Source organism: Aedes aegypti, chromosome 1 (genome assembly GCF_002204515.2).
Source record: "Aedes aegypti strain LVP_AGWG chromosome 1, AaegL5.0 Primary Assembly, whole genome shotgun sequence".
In the NCBI taxonomy this organism is placed as follows: domain Eukaryota; kingdom Metazoa; phylum Arthropoda; class Insecta; order Diptera; family Culicidae; genus Aedes; species Aedes aegypti.
In genome coordinates, this window is record NC_035107.1 from 148,216,121 (window position 1) to 148,233,374 (window position 17,254).

The following is a 17,254-nucleotide window of genomic DNA, read 5'->3' on the forward strand; positions in this document are numbered from 1 at the left end:
GTATCGTAATGTAATAGCAATGAAATTTCTATCAGAATTATTTTCTGACTATTCACCTAGTATGCGAAATGAGTTGTACAAAATATCAGCCTCAAATAAGCACTTTTGAGTTCCTGGTAATTTTTAGAAATTTTAGTTTCCTCCCATACTATCATAAAATGCGCACTTGGTATTCCATTTACTCAATGCCTACTATTTTCGAATGTTACAAATATGCAGTTATGGGCAATATAATAATAATATAATAATATAATATAATATAATATAATATAATATAATATAATATAATATAATATAATATAATATAATATAATATAATATAATATAATATAATATAATATAATATAATAATGGTACGATGAAGATTTTTCCACCAATAATCTTGGTGGTCCCATTCGCATGCTCACACTGGTGTATAACCCACCCCCTTCAGCGTTATGAAATTTGTGAATAAGCCCAAAACGATCTACACGGAGAAAAACGAATATACTAGTTAGTGTACGATAAATTACTTGTTCAATATTATGCCCTTTTATTCTTAAGGATGCTTAAAAATATTATTATATTTTATACTTTACCATGCTTATTCACGATTAATCTTTTGCCCTGCATATGTAGTGAATCACGCTACTCTTGGGACTTATTCAAAATAAAATGGCATTTTTTTTCAGTTCGGTTTTATCATCTCATCGCGTTATTCAACAATTTCTGTAATTAAAACCCATTATAGCAAGACTTTCTTTTCAATCAAAGTGTCGTATCATTCCGAATTTTTTGTCTGTGACTCAAGTGAAAACCATTGAAAAAAAAAACGAACAGAAATGTGTTTAAAAAATGGTTGATCATCCTTCGCCGCCACCATGCCAGTCTTTTCGCGATTTTCACATCGGAAATAGCATCATCGAAGGGAATGAGGAATCAGAAAAACCTTTCTGTGGCGATCAAGAACTCAGCACTTGAAAGTAAAATATGGAACCGATAATATCGAGAATGAAGGTAAGTTTGTTTATCGTATTCATTTTGGAATTTCGTCAACATTTTGTCAAACTTTTCCAGATTATTCTATGGGATCATCCATTTCGGTTGTCGAGAGCACGATGGAAGCAACTGTGGCAAATATGCGGAAACTGGATTTTGATCGATACGAATAGGTATCAAAAACAGATATAACTGTACATAATTAATATTGAAATAAATTCACTATATGCAAAAATCCACATTTCGGTATTTTTCTGGTCTTTGTTTACTATAATTAACGAAAATGGCTAATTTTATTCATATCACAATATTTTTGAACATTAAGCATCAAACGCATACTTTCCAAATAATCATTTACCAACATAAAATCAGTTTATACTAGCCAAGCTTAAAACGTTAAAATGCATCGCAACGAGTGAATAGACCAAATATGGTTTTAGAATAGTATTTAAGCTATCAAGTATAATATTTTCTTAGCGTGTAAAGAGAAGATCAAAATGTTAAGCGATAATCGCGATAACTCAGACCCTGTGTGGAAGTTTTTTCGGGTGTACCAAGTTGACTTTGTTTTGAATGTGCACCATTTAGCAGTGGGGCGCCGGTTTGTTTTTTTTTTTTTAATTTCGCGCTAAAAATGTCGTTAACTCTCTCCTCGAGTTGCGTGTCAGTTTACTTTTTTGGCATGCCCGCGGATTCGCGATTGAACTCCCGCCGAAAACGGTCTCAACTGCTTCTTTTCCTTGGCGTTCTGCTTGTGTTTCTTGACGATAGTGTCCGGCGCTAGAAATTTACTTTTTTTAAGTTGCTAAACGAGTTTTTATTGTGTAATTTTGTGTCGTTTTCGTGTATTATATATCTTGTGAGTTGCGAGCAAATGAATTATGATTGAAATGGGAACCCAGCTAAAAACTCGTCTTCACTTCCCCCAGGACGTACCTTTCTTAACATGGCGGCTGCCATCGGACCGGAGCGGCTTGGCGTGGCCGGAAAGAAGCCCTTCACTGTTTTCATTGAGGGAAACATCGGCAGCGGAAAGACCACATTCCTGAACCACTTCGAGAAATTCAAGGATAGGGTTTGTCTGCTGACGGAACCTGTGGAAAAGTGGCGGGACTGCGGGGGAGTCAATCTGCTGGATCTAATGTACAAGGAACCGCACCGTTGGGCGATGCCGTTCCAGACCTACGTTACTTTGACGATGCTCAACATGCATACTTATCAAACGGATAAAAGCGTGAAGCTCATGGAACGGTCCATGTTCAGTGCCAGGTATGTTCCCGATATATAGTTACATATGCACACATCAATAGCATCTATAGCTAGCTCTAACGGTAGAAGAGACACACAGCTGACTACGACTTCACTTTTCATGTTCATTCGTGTACCTGAGTCTTGACAAACCACTTAGCATTCACTGTTGGCAATACTGTCCCCACATACAGTTATGAATTAGTTATGTATTAAAATATCTCAACAAACTTCTGGTCGGGGTTTGACCTAATGTATCCTTTTTAAAGGACTGAATGTTACCACAATTCCAGGTTAATTTTGTAATTTGTTTATTATTACGATAGCTTGTTAGTTTACGCTTCTTATCAAGTTAAGGAAACTGAAGAATGTACATATAGAAGTAAAAACTAACAGAATTATTAATGCAAAACATGACGAAAGTAAGCAAAAATACATAATCAAAAAAAAGTCATGAAGAACATTTAATGTTAAATTAGGTTATTCATTGCGCTTTTAAATGACGATAGTGTTGGTTTTTGTTTTGTTTCAATTGGCAATCCGTTCCTGCAAGTGGCTTTTGCCATTAGCCGAAGGCTACCAGACTTTTTAGAGTACCTTACATGCACGGACTACATAGACTCTTTTTTGGTCTAAACAATGTGTTACTAATCTGCATTGCTAAATGCGATGAAGTGTACGGTGCAGAGCTACTTGGGCACCTCCATGGTTGACTATGGCATGGGAGGTTTTCTCGGCCAAATCGTCTGAAACTTTGCAATAAGAAGCGCTTTAAATACGACGCATATTGTGACCAAATATGAGCTCAGTAGCTTTCAAAATAAAACCCACTACCGAAGTGAATCAAAAGTGCCAAGAATAGGATCCGGCTCCCTACTCCTTCCTAATTATTACTCAGGATTGTCGAGCATATCAGAATTGAATAATTGAATAAATCAGATAAACTTATACAATTTAGATTGGGGAAAACAAAAATTATCGATAATATCAATCAGCTTCCTCCTTTAAAACTTTTAGAACAAAACTGTTGTGTATCTTTAGTAAATGAAACTGATTGATAATCTTTACAAGAACAACCTTTACGTTACCGATCCCCGACATGGCATTTTAAAATAGCTGCCATTTCGCCAATTTCCATTCGATTATTTTTTTTAAAACAACCCTCAGTTGACTTTAAAAGGTACCAGTTATTAGTCATAAATGGACAATGCTGAATTCAAAACCATCCATACTGGAGATATTCCGGGTTTTAGTGGGATCACGAGAGTGCCAAATTTTGGAAATGTGATTACCGTAAAACGGGGTGAATAGAGTATCGATAGACTATTTTCAAATTAATAATTTTGCTACATTTCGCATTATAAAATTGAGAAGAAAATATTGAAATCTCAACGATTTTTGACAGCTCAAAACATCCGCCATTTTTGCCGATTTCTGACATGATCAAAAATTGAAATTGTTTTAAAATTTTTAATTTTTTTCTTCACTAGGTAAATAAGTTGGTATATTTCTTTGAGATGTACATGAAAAAGAGTTTATTTTTGATTTAAAATGAAAAAAAAGTATTGATATTTACTGAACAGTGTTCCTATTCGCCCCATCGCGGGATGAATAGAAACATACAACATTTTCATGAATCTTTGTATGATATAATTTTTATTTTTTAACAGCAATTGGGGTCTCAGTAAAGGAAGGCGTGATCCATATTTTGAAACTAATAAAATTGTTTTTTACCCACACGGTTGAAGTTTTACACATTCAATCATGTCGGAGAGTGTTTCTATTCGCCCCATTTTACGGTATTGTTTTTATTTATTGCATTTGAAACAACGAAGTTTTCATGTTGAACGTTAAATAATGATCGATTGTCATCATTTAAACAAAATTTGGATAAGTGGACCATTCCGGGACACCGAAGCCGTTTCCGCCAGGACCCCTTTGGGGACATTTCCGTTTTTTACCCAAAACATACCTGTCTAAAATCTGTCATGCTGATCTTCATGAAAACGCCAATAACCTTGCCAGGAATGCATTAAGCAACTAGATCATCAGAAACTCATCCACGGTGCTCCCCTGACCGTTATTATCAGAAAAAAATCTCCATCAAATCTGTGCTCACCAGTCGTTTTCTATAGCTAAGCTGCATGTCTGGACAATATTTTGAAAAAAATTTTAAGGCCCGTTTTTGCCCTCCCCTTGGTTACGCGACCTTGCCGCGATGGGAGGGCATAATCCATTAGCCCATATGATGGAAACCAAAGGCGTAACCTGTAGTGGTGGTATCACATTTTGGCACTTTTTGCTTAAAGCCGCGTCATAATTCATATGGCATAGACGCAATAATATCTCGGATGTGATCCAACGGACATTCTGCGTCATTGATAGAATTGATGCCCATTTCAAATAATTAATCTATTCGAAGTGGACATTAATACTATTGGTGACGTTCAGTTTGCCTTTTGCTAACCAGAATGATCCGTAGCCACTCTTACTATTAGCTAGCTAGATACATCGTTATCATATACGACGTAGGGAATACATAGGAACTCTTAGGAAAATGACTAGTAGATTCACTGAGTAGAAATAAGTGGCGACAATCTTATTTTAATATGGTTTTTACATTGCCATAATAAGAAATACCTCTTTTGTAACAGCGGTATAAATAATCTAATTCCAGCTTCATTTTCGCAAAATTTACAAGTAGAAAGTAGGCGTTGTGGTGCATTGCATTTGCCACCGAAAAGTGAATCATGTAGGAGACTGTAATAGAAGCCTAAGGTAACTTTACCTTCCAATATTCACTATAAAATGACTGTGGAAAGTAAGACGCTGAGATCGATCATTAGGGTACACTTGCTAGTTTCGAAAAATTGTTGAACAGACAAGGAAAGCGACTTTTTTCTTCAAGGATATATGAACGTAATGACCAATAAATACTTTTAACAACAACAAATTAAATTAACTAGAACTACTACTAAACAGCCTAATTTTGTTAAAACTTGACGACAATTGACATTTAAGACTCTAATCTAACGTAAAAGACAGGAGTAATCAGAATAGCACTTGAATGACAAATTATTCAAAACCATTTCGAGTAACAGTATTAGTAATGACACTACTACACTACTATTTCAAACAAATTCTGATGGAGCTGCTGATTTTCACAATGCTTCCTTTTCTCAGAAGCAAGGGAATATGGGTACTTTTCAAAAACTACCACGTCACAATACTAATAAAAAACAGTGTTCATGTGGGCGCCATTGCCTAGTCCGTCTGAGTATTGGTCCTGGTAGAGGGGAAACTTGGCAAAAGCCAGACCGAGGGTTCAGCCTTGACAAGTTAAGCTGTCAGGCAGCTCCAACTGAATACCATACAAAAAAAAAAAAAAAAATTAAGGCCCGTTTTCAAGTTACGCTCTTTTGATTGTGTAAGTCCATATATTCAAAGTAAATCTGAGATATTTAAACAGGTTTTAATTGGCCGTAATTACCAGAATAAATATAATTTTAAAATTTGAATCAAAATAGGATTATATAGTTATTTGTAGCTTCTGAGAGGAGTTTTGAATGAGAAGATAAAAAAGTCGGGTTACGCTTTCTTGGAAATGTGACCATTAGAAACACTAGTTTTAAATAGAATAATTTGGGATTCTAATACTGTTGAGCATGTTTAAATGTTTTCAATGACACATTGCACTAACATTCTGCAAGGTTTTTTTACAATCAACTGATTTTTCGGAGGCTCAAGCGCTATAAGGCATTATGGAGCCAAATTCATCATTTAACTAAATTAGTTCATGTAGCACAATATGCTGGCTGGTTTGGTGAACCCATGTACTCACGATTCAGATTATTTCACATGCAATGCAACTCATTGCATCCAAATTTTAAATATTTGTCTTTGTTAGTTTGGAAAACATTGTGTAGCTCCTAAGGTATGATTTTTGCGTTCGTGAAGGGTAATAGCAGCTGATGAGTCTTTACTTCACAAGCACAGTTTACGATAAAAGAAAATGAAAGTTTACATACAAATCTTTAGTTTGTGTGGGATTCAAACCATACTATGGAAGGTAGACCAGTAGGTAATCAGCAGGGCTACAAAACAATTTACGATTTTTCAAAACTGGAATTTACGCAGAATCCACGAACAACTCTGATTTTATCATATTTTATACTGCCCATAATCGCATAACAGTCCCATGTCGACTTTTGACCGATTTGCGTTTGTTGCATAAACCAACTCAACATCGTCAGAAGATCGATAAAAACTGCTAAAAAAGTAGCCTTTGTTCCTAATCATTGTTGTTCAGACTCATTTCCCCGAAAATAACATTTTCCGAACTACGAAGCCACGAACTACTACAACCATGCTCTATCCTCCTAAGATAGAAAAGCAGATGGTTAAGCTTGAGTACTAGCTTAGCTTAGCTTAGCTTAAACTGACTACACATATCAATGGTTGCTATTCCGTGATTGACCAAAGTCAGTGAAGATGCACAAAGAATCAACTAGAAGTTCGGCTGGGATTGGCCATAATCTTCTTCAGTGTGCATAATTCAGTGCCTCTATTTATACATGGTCAATAACGGCGCCGGCCACGTCCTTGCAGTCAGGTGGGATTGAGGGAAGGAATGTTAGTGTGTAACCTTTGCTATTTGGAGACCGTGTTTGCCTCTGCATCTCCACAAAGGTTACTGGGAGGGATGGTTGTTAATGGGGAGGATCGTTGGGTCACAGGATTCACTTTGATAAGCGATTAGACCATGATAAAAGATTATTTGTTAACATGCTTAGGAATATAATATATTCAATTGACATGAAAAATTTCCAAATAGGAGTAAATAATGTCGTTACTTAAAGTGACGAACCATTCAAAGTTTGTTGAACAAATAGCTAAAAGCAATATTCCTACAGCTGTTAGGACGAAAGCATGTGTAACAATATTTTACTCAAATTGAAAAAATAAATCGATTGGTTGGACCATCACATAATGTTCTTATGCCGACACTTACAGTGGCGAACCATTCAAAGTGTTTTGGATAAAATTAACGTTTTGCAAGTCTATACTTCTAGCACAGACAAACAGACCGAACCATTCAAAACTTTTTTTTATAAAAATAAAGGTAAAAGTCGCAGATGGTTAAGCTTGAGTACTGCACACAAAATCGATCAATTTTGATCCCAGAGAGCAACAATTCAAGTTTCGGTGAAATGAAATGAGTGAGTGAGTGAGTGCGAATCATTTCACCGAAACTTGAATTGCGGCCCACCGAGATCGAAACTGTCGGATCCCATGTGCAACACTCAAGCCCAACCACCTCTCCATCTCAGGAATACAACGCACAGTTATAACAGTTCATGGCTTCACAATTCGAATTTCGGGGAAATGAGTCTGGTCAACACTGTTCCTAACTTGTACAAAAACAAACCCCATTTGTGTTGTCCCATCTTGAAAATATTCGCATAACAGTCACATCAACACATCAAAGTCCGTACAACGGTCGGGCTCAGAATGGGTACCACTTCGAGCACTACATACGGTCTCTCGGTACTACTAGTTATTCACTGATGTGTAGAGAAGTAAAGAGAAATCAATTATACAGTAAAACTTCCATGAGTCGATGTTCTATGTCTTAATATCGACTCATGGAATCATACTTAAACAAAATTTCATGGTAACTATGATTATTCGCTCAAACAGCTTTCCAAAGCATTTCTGTTCCATGACTCGATGTTTGCATGAGTCTATAGTCCCTTCAGATATCGACTCATGGAGGTTTGACTGTATTTAATGCACACTTGCTTACGGTATTGTAAATGTCATGTACCGTAAAGTGCCGTAATTCAGCGCAGTTAACGAATAAAACATTTCAAATGCTTAATTAAAAATTAGTATTGCATCAACAACAGCTTTATGGGTGGATCGCTAGCAAATCTGTTTTAGATTATGGCAAAAATATAAACTAGACTGTATTCATACGTTACAATTGTGAGTTTTTTGAAATAGTTCATTCGTTGAAATCGCTTAATTCCGCGCATTTTTTTAACGCTTCCATATTCCGCGCAGAAGAATGCCTTATTCCGCGCACTTGCAAAACAATCAAATTAACATTAATTTTGTATAAGGCAGCATCCATTCATTACGTAACGCTGAAATTGAACATTTTCAACCCCCTACCCCCCTCCACAACACTTTTTGTATGAAAAAAGTAAAGTTTTGTATGAGCCGTAACGTAGACTTTTTTTATAATTTTTTGACTATCACATGAAATAAGGATAAACATTTGTTATAGTCTTTTCCTGAGACGAGACTCGCGAAGACGGTCTTCTTATTCTGTCATTGCTGAGTTTTTTACTTATTCCTCTGTGTTTGTATCAATCATGCGCAAACCCTCACATGAACATCCCAGCAAATATGCAATTGCGATTGCATCACACCGAAACATAAAAAGCCTTTGGCCAGAAAAAGTTGCAGACATTTGAAATAACCAGGGTTCTGAATTTTCGTATCAATTATGCGAAATCTACGATTTTTCGCACGTAAGGAGAATGCTTTTTTCGCTTCCTCGCGTGAACATCTTTTATCGCTCACACTAATTTTCCCTGGAGCTACGATGGAGGATAACCGAAAATCACTCCACTCTGTGGATAATTTGTTTTTCACTCCATCATATTTTCGCTCACCAACTGATCCCGAGAATTATCACTATGTGGATAAACAAAAACTAGTGCCGGCGACGGGATTCGAACCTAGAACATTGCCAAAAACAAACGCGATGCGTGCACGCTAACCATGCTACCACACCAACTTGACGAAAGGAGTGGTTAATTTGGTGCATAAAAGCAAATGCTGCTCGTGGCGATGGATACGGGAAAAATTCTCCATGGATCGGAGAAAGAGAAAACAAACTTCTTACAGCTGCGGAAATGTGCAATTCTGGACAAACTTTTCAAAAGGGCACATCGACATTGGTAAACATTGGCCTTGCAAGACGCTGTTGAGCCCAATTCAACTCGATCACGCTCACCAATACCACTATCAGGAAGAGCTAACGCCAATCTTTCTGATAGTGGTGTTAGTTTGCGTGGGCGGGCTAAGAAGGGCTCAACAGCAAAATTTCTAAAAAAAGGCTCAAGACCTCTTGGGCCCTTTTCAAATGTTTGTCCAGAATTATCTATTTTCGCTTTGTTTTGTGGACGGATAAAATCGCAAGGCAGCTGATCGCTGAAAATTGCTGTGAGGGATAAATCCATTATCGTGAGAGTGAGTGAGAATTCGGAAGCCTGGAAATAACTATAGTCTTGTGTTTAGATTTATCAGCAGCTTTGGAAAAACTGCTCCGAACACTGAGGTTTTTTTAACAGTTTATTTTGAATACAATACTTTTCAATTTTTCAGCATTTGGACGTTTCGCGACGTTGATATTTTTTCCTTTTCCTTGTCAGCTTTGGGGTTGCATGTTATTCCAGAAGAAATTTCAAAAAATATGCAGTTTGGCGAAATCGCCCCGACTACCTCTACACACTTAAATTATTTTACCGTAATCCGTGAATTTCACCGTAATCTCATCAGCTGATCAGTTCGGTAAAATAAAACACCGTAACTCCGTCGAAATTCAACGGATTGCAGTGAAATTTTACCGAAAACTGTGAAAATTTACCGTACTCCGTTAATTTATTTCACTGAAATTTTCAGCTGTTGGGATTACGTTGAATTTCACGGATTCCTGTAAAATAATTTAAGTCTGTATATTCGTATTCTGCACTATTCATACAATAACAAATGTTTATGGACCTTGGTTTTGGACAAACTTTTCCTCCCACCATGAATGACCACGTGGTTTCTGAACGGCCGCTAGTTTCCCTGTAAGTGGGCTTTCCCGATATTCCGGTTGTTTGCGAACCGTATTTATGCATGAAAATACTTCCTCAGATAAATATTCAGCTGTGAAGACCAATATAGCATGTTTTACTTGTTTGTTGTTCTGTGAATAGCAGTGCGCGGAATTAGGGACTTATCAAAAATGACGTGCCCTAATGCCGCGCAATACTTTTTGGGATAAATCTCAATAATTATGCTAATATTTGATAAGATTTCATAGAAGCATCATGAAACACATCTGTAGCAAGTAGTTTCATAGAATATTGCATAAATAACAAAACATTTTCAATATAGAAATCACGTTTGTTTGTGTCCTACAGTCCTAGCACGGAAGCTAAGGAAATTGAAAAAATTAATGGCGTCTACTCAGACGGGCCTCCACTGATTGTTTTTTACGCCGCGAAAAATTGCTCTATTTGCTTTTATTTGTGATTCAAACTTATTCTAAATCAAAGTAGCATCAATTGGCGTTAAAAGTTGCTGCAGTATTGATGTGTATTTCCATATGTAAATAATTTTGTATGAAATGCGCGGAATTAGGCAATGCGCTGAATTAGGGCACTTTACGGTATTCACGTTGCTACGAAAATATTTTTAAATTAGTGGGTATCACACATAATTATGTATTTTCAATTACGATGCATTACAGATTTTCATTTTAGATGAGGCTCATACAATTATTAATCTTCTTTTAGGTCCGTAGGTTATCATTTGGGTGGTACGAGAGAAATAAAAATAAATTAGCAACAACAAAAAATTAAGTTCATTTTATATTTTTTTTATTTCAATTTTGTAATGATTCTTTGCTGGTGCTCAGGAATATCGAACTAAAACTTATTTTTGGTTTTTCGATAACTGGTAAAATTGACTTGAGGAGTACTTGCTTGTAAGTGTGCAAAATGAAAACTTGTCAACGCGTAAGCAAGATTTCCATATAAACACCATTAGCAATTATCGTCTTCTTCATCTGCTTATTGGGAAAATACAGAAAAACTTTGGCTCGGCACATCTTACGAGCCACTGTATTTTAGATCTGCGGTCAAGGCTTACAGAAGTTGCCTGAAAAATTTGTTTCGTCATTCTGGATTTCCCATATAACAGATTAGCTAGATTCGTCCTGATTCAGGTTGTTTTTGAACATTTCGAATCATTTTCATCGGATTCCATTTCCGCATTATCCAAAAGATGATCATCTGGGTCTTTCATGACTGGGATTCATGACTGTAAGCACATTCCACATCATGACGTGTGTTTTGAGAAAGCATTCAATCCGATGTTTTTTTTATCTGGTGATTCATCCATGGACATACAGTATACTATCCGTAACTCGCTGTTCCGTATCTCGATATCGAGTTACAGAATTTGTAGTAAATGTGGGTTTTCATGGATACCTTGACCCAAAATTACCCTGATTTTGTGTTCTTTAACACGATCTAATATCGAGTTACGGAGAGTTGACTGTACTACAATAACTATTTTTTTACGGCCAAAGAACATAAATAGCAAATAAAACAACCAGTGCATTAATAACAATGAGTGTTTTAGTAGCTGTCGAACGAGCCGATGAACATTAGGGTGCCAATGAAAATCGATTTTTCGAATTTCAAAAAAAGGTAGTGCTCAAAAGTTTTGTCTCCTCGAAAAAAGTCCCCATGCAAAATTTGAGCTCAATCGGACTTCATTAAGTGGACCCCCAAAGCGGTCAAAGTTTGGCTTTTTTGACCCATGAAAAATCTCCAAAGGGGGGGGGTACATGAAATTTCCGAAATCGAAATTTTTTTTTTGATGCCAGATGTCTTAGAAATGCATGAAACGTCGAGATCTGGTGTTATTTGGAAATTTTTTTTTTTGAAAAAATCGACCTTTTGGGACTTAGTAATTTTTTGAGTTGGGGGAGTGAATTGAATTTGAAATGAACGATTTGAATTCAATTGCTTAGAAATTCAAGGCAATAGTATTGAAACATATCCTATATCATTGTTGGCCACTGAAAGCATATTATATGTGATATTTCATTAGGGTGGTTCATTTACTTTCCATTAGGGTGGTCCTTTTTGTTAAAAAATAAAAAATAAAATAATTGAATATTGAAGACAATAGTATTGGAACATCTCTCACATTATCGTAAGCCATTTTCTACATTTAAATTGTGGTATTTTATTAGGGTGGTTCACTTATTTTCCCTTAGGCTTTCTGTCGAAAAATCATAATTTGAATGGGATATTAAAAACAATAGTATTTTATCACCTCTTTCATCATCGTAGGGCATTTCCTTCATTACATTCGTGATATTTTATTAGGGTGGCTCACTTTTTTCCATTGGTGTTTGCCGAAAATTAAAAAAAAAATCAAGAAATTTTGAATTTGATCCTTTTTTAGCACAATAGTATTTTAACACCTCTTTTATAATCGTAGGCCATTGTCTTCATTTTTGTTTTGAGAGGCTTTAAATTCCTCTGAAATCATGCGCCTCTAGTTCCATTTGGACACTGTCAACATATTTCATTAGAGAGTTTCTCTCATTTTCCATTAGGGTGCCTCATTTTTCGAATAGTTTGAAACTATGATTTCTCGCAAAAGTCTCGTTCACTTTCCTTAATTATGGTGTCATTGTAAAAATTTCAACCTTAATATCTACAGACCGAAAGATAATGGTGTGGACTACTACATAATATTTGCGTAATGTTCGACGAAAAATGTGAAGGTAACTTAGTTAACAACAAAAGAGTTTTCTAGAAAGCCTCTCATTGTTAGAAAGGTCCTTTTGAAAAGTTTTGCGTGATTTTCATTCGGAATGCAACACAGAGGAAATTTCGCAGGAAATTCTAAAGGAAATTCCGAAGGAAATTCCAGAGGAAATTCTAGAGAAAATTCTGAAGGAAATTCCAGAGGAAATTCCAAAGGAAATTTCAGAGATAATTTCGAAGAAAATTCTAGGGGAAATACGGAAGGAAATTCCAAAGGAAATTCCGAATGAAATTCCAGAGGAAGTTCCGAAGGAAATTCCAGAGGAAATTCAGAAGGAATTTCCAGAGGATATTCCGAAGGAAATTCCAGAGAAAATTCCGAAGGAAATACCAGAGAAAATTCCAGAGAAAATTCCGAAGGAAACCGAGGAAACGAAAATTGTAGAGGTACTTCCGAAGAAAATTCCGAAATAATTTCAAAGCTTCAAAAGAAATTCCAAATGAAATTCCGAATCAAATTTAGCATGAAGCTCCAAAAGGAATTCCGAAGGAAACTCCAGAAGAAATTCCGAAGCAAATGGCAAAGTAAATTTCGATGAAAATAACTAAGCAATTTTTTATGGAATATCCAAAGCAAATTTGTAAGGAAATTCTCAAGAAAACTCTGTAGAAATTCCAAAGAAAATTGTAAAGGAAATTTCTAAGAATATTCCGCACTAAATTTCGAAGGTCCAAAAGAAATCCCAAATGAAATTCCGAAGAAAGCTCCAAAGAAAATTTCAAAGTAAATTCCAATGCTTCAAAAGAAATTCCGAATAATATTTCGAATACAATTCTGAAGGAAGCTCCAAAGATAATTACACAGGAAATTCCGAAACAAACTCTAGTAGAAATTCGGAAGGAAACTCCAAGGAAAATTCCAAAGCAAATTTCAAAGGAAACTCAAAAAGAAACTCCGGAGAAAATTCCAATGAAAAGTTCAGAATGAAATTCCAAAGGACACTACATAGGAAATTTCGAAGGAAATACCACAGAAAATTGAACAGGGCACTTCTAATGATACCGACGAAAATTCCACAGGATATTCCGAAGCAAATTCAGGATAAATTTCCAATTTTGATGAAAATTCCGTAGAAAATTTCAAAGGAAATTTCGTAGAAAAGTCCAATAAAAAACTTTAAAAGGAATTTCGAAGGAAATTCCGATTAAAATTCCAAAAGAAAATCCAAAGAAAATTCCGTTGAAAACTCCAACGAAAAAATCCATATGAAATTCCGACGAAATTTCTATAAGGAACTTTGTTACATCTTTGAAGAATAAACGAGAACTGTTTGTTAAAACTGGAATTGCCTACGTTGTCACAACCGAATCGCGTGTACTATAGCAAACAGAAGGCAACGTACTTTTGGTTCGGGAATGAAGGAGCCCAAGGCTGAGAATCTCTTTTGAAAATATAAACTAAACACTTTTGTTGCCCTTCATCGTCACCCATCAAGCTATTATCATAATTTGAATACGTCAAAAATTGTTTCATTCCTTTTTTACCTGTATTTTGAATATGGCAGTTAGAGTTGTGCTTCACTGAATTCACTGATTATTGTTATTGGAACGTTTTATTTTAACTATTCAAAAGAAAACCTTAATGAAAATATCTTAACGAAGAGTTGCATGCCAATGAAGAATCATGATTCAAAACTATACAAACAAAGTTGATTTTTTAGATCTGTTGAGAATATTTTTTTTTAATTTACAAATTAAATGATCACCCTTATGCAAAACTGAGGACAATAGCTCCAATGAAATATCACATATTATATGTTTACAGTGGCCTACGATGACATAGGAGTTGTTTAATTACTCTTATATTTTCTATTCCATTCAAATTCTCAATTTTTTTTTTTATAAAGGACCACCGTAATGGAATATAAGTGAGCCACCCTAATAAAATATCACGAATGTAATGAAGGTAATGCCCTACGATGATGGAAGAGGTGATAAAATACTATTGTTTTTAATATCCCATTCAAATTATGATTTTTCGACAGAAAGGCCCACCCTAATGGAAAATAAGTGAACCACCCTAATAAAATACCACATATTAAATGTAGAAAATGGCTTACGATAATGTGAGAGATGTTCCAATACTATTGTCTTCAATATTCAATTAAAATTCTATTTTTTTTTTATTTTTTAACAAAAAGGACCACCCTAATGGAAAGTAAATGAACCACCCTAATGAAATATCACATATAATATGCTTTCAGTGGCCAACAATGATATAGGATATGTTTCAATACTATTGCCTTGAATTTCTAAGCAATTGAATTCAAATCGTTCATTTCAAATTCAATTCACTCCCCCAACTCAAAAAATTACTAAGTCCCAAAAGGTCGATTTTTTCAAAAAAAAAAATTTCCAAATAACACCAGATCTCGACGTTTCATGCATTTCTAAGACATCTGGCATCAAAAAAAAAATTTCGATTTCGGAAATTTCATGTACCCCCCCCTTTGGAGATTTTTCATGGGTCAAAAAAGCCAAACTTTGACCGCTTTGGGGGTCCACTTAATGAAGTCCGATTGAGCTCAAATTTTGCATGGGGACTTTTTTCGAGGAGACAAAACTTTTGAGCACTACCTTTTTTTGAAATTCGATGGCAAAATTTTTCCCATACATTCCATTGGCACCCTAATGAACATGATGGGACTGGTAGGCAAATACATTTGTACATTATATCGTATATAATCGCATAACAGTCTCGCTACGATTTTTGTGCACTTTAAAGCAAATTTTCAACTTAAATTCAAAAGAAATTTATAAGTTTTTTTCTTGTACTCAACAAACAGTGATATGTAGAAATTTAACACATTTTAGGCCAAATAGAGACTCAAAATGGAGCGAAATTGTTTCCACATTTCAATCGTCTTTTTCTCAGTTTGTCGTTTTCCAACATGGGACTGTTGTGCAAAGAGGGACAGTATACATCTCTTTAAAATTATATCCCTTAACTTTGAATTCTATTACCACAAATACCTAAAGACCTGAGAGAGACTCGCGAAGACGAAACATATCAACGTCATATGCAGCCCAGATTCCGCTGTCATGAAACGTCAAATGCAGCCCGTCGTTTTAATGGCTGAAAAAGTGAAAAGTATTGCATTCAAAATGAACTTTTATTAAAAACCTCAGTCAGTGGAGTAGTTTTTCCAAAGATGCTGATAAATCTAAACACAAGACAAGTTATTTATAATGTCTGCTATGTTTGCTGGCATGAAGTTTTACTCAAAATGCCGTTTATGCTTCGGTGTGATGCAAACGCAAAAGTTTTTTGGTGAGATGGTCATGTGAGAGCTTGAACGGCTTGCGCAATATTGCTGTAAACACTGAATGGAAGAAGAAAAAACTCAGCAATCGCAGAAAAAGAAGACCGTCTCCGCGAGTTTCGTCTCAGCTAAAGACCATTACCGCGAGTTCCAGTTCCTTGAGTTGCACTACTTCGAATTCCATTATCACGGGACAATGTAATTCGGAACACTCGGGTTAATGAAATTTGGAGAAATAAAATTCGGGGTTAAGGTATAGAATCTTCACAAGAAAGTTTCAATTGTTAAAGAAGACATGTCACATTAAGCTCTGCAAGCATGTGTCTTACTTTTCTTGAGCGTATTTTAAGTACTGAGGCTTTCTTTTCACGGGTTAGCTTGAGAATGGGTTGATTGATTTATAAAATTATTTCACTATTGTATTTATCCAGGGCTCCCACATGTTTGTGCAATTGAAAAGACTGGAAAATTGTAGATTTGTGAAATGAGATTGTAGATTGTAGATTTGTAGATTTGTCAAATGATCACAAAACTATTAACAGTGGTCTAGTGTTCTATAGTTTGGCCAATAGTGCATTACTCAGCGATTGAAGTTTAAGTTCTAGGACAGTACAAAGTTAGCCGAATCAGCCGGGGTACCTAGGGTAGTGCTTCGTGAAGCCCAAGCAGAATGGATCGTTGTTGCGTCGTCGGATAGGTTTTGTTCTCGGTTTCGCGCGTGTTTTCGTCGTCGTCTGAGAAATTTTTTTCCCCTGTTTTCAAGCGTCTTGCTGGGTAGTGCTTCGTGAAGCCCAAGCAGGATGGATCGTTGTTGCGTCGTCGGATAGGTTTTGTTCTCGGTTTCGCGCGTGTTTTCGTCGATGGAGATTTTTTTTCCCCTGTTTTCAAGCGTCTTGCTGGGTAGTGCTTCGTGAAGCCCAAGCAGAATGGATCGTTGTTGCGTCGTCGGATAGGTTTTGTTCTCGGTTTCGCGCGTGTTTTCGTCGATGGAGAATTTTTTTTTCTCCCCTGTTTTCAAGCGTCTTGCTGGGTAGTGCTTCGTGAAGCCCAAGCAGGATGGATCGTTGTTGCGTCGTCGGATAGGTTTTGTTCTCGGTTTCGCGCGTGTTTTCGTCGGTGGAGTTTTTTTTTTCCCCT

General features: G+C 36.0%; 1 protein-coding gene across 2 annotated transcripts in view; it reads left to right on the forward strand.

Annotated features, from left to right (window-relative positions):
- The window catches only part of LOC5579214 (deoxynucleoside kinase), a 47,889-nt gene that overhangs the window by 16,929 nt on the left and 13,706 nt on the right, over window positions 1-17,254 (forward strand). Inside the window, exons 1-2 of one of the 2 annotated variants that reach the window (XM_001657291.2) lie at window positions 1,601-1,837; window positions 1,908-2,247. In XM_001657291.2, the coding sequence (XP_001657341.1) occupies window positions 1,925-2,247 (323 nt within the window). In that variant the 5' untranslated portion in view covers window positions 1,601-1,837; window positions 1,908-1,924. Of the gene's footprint in view, window positions 1-1,600; window positions 1,838-1,907; window positions 2,248-17,254 lie in introns of those variants that run through there. The other variant, XM_001657292.2, reaches the window with a different exon arrangement.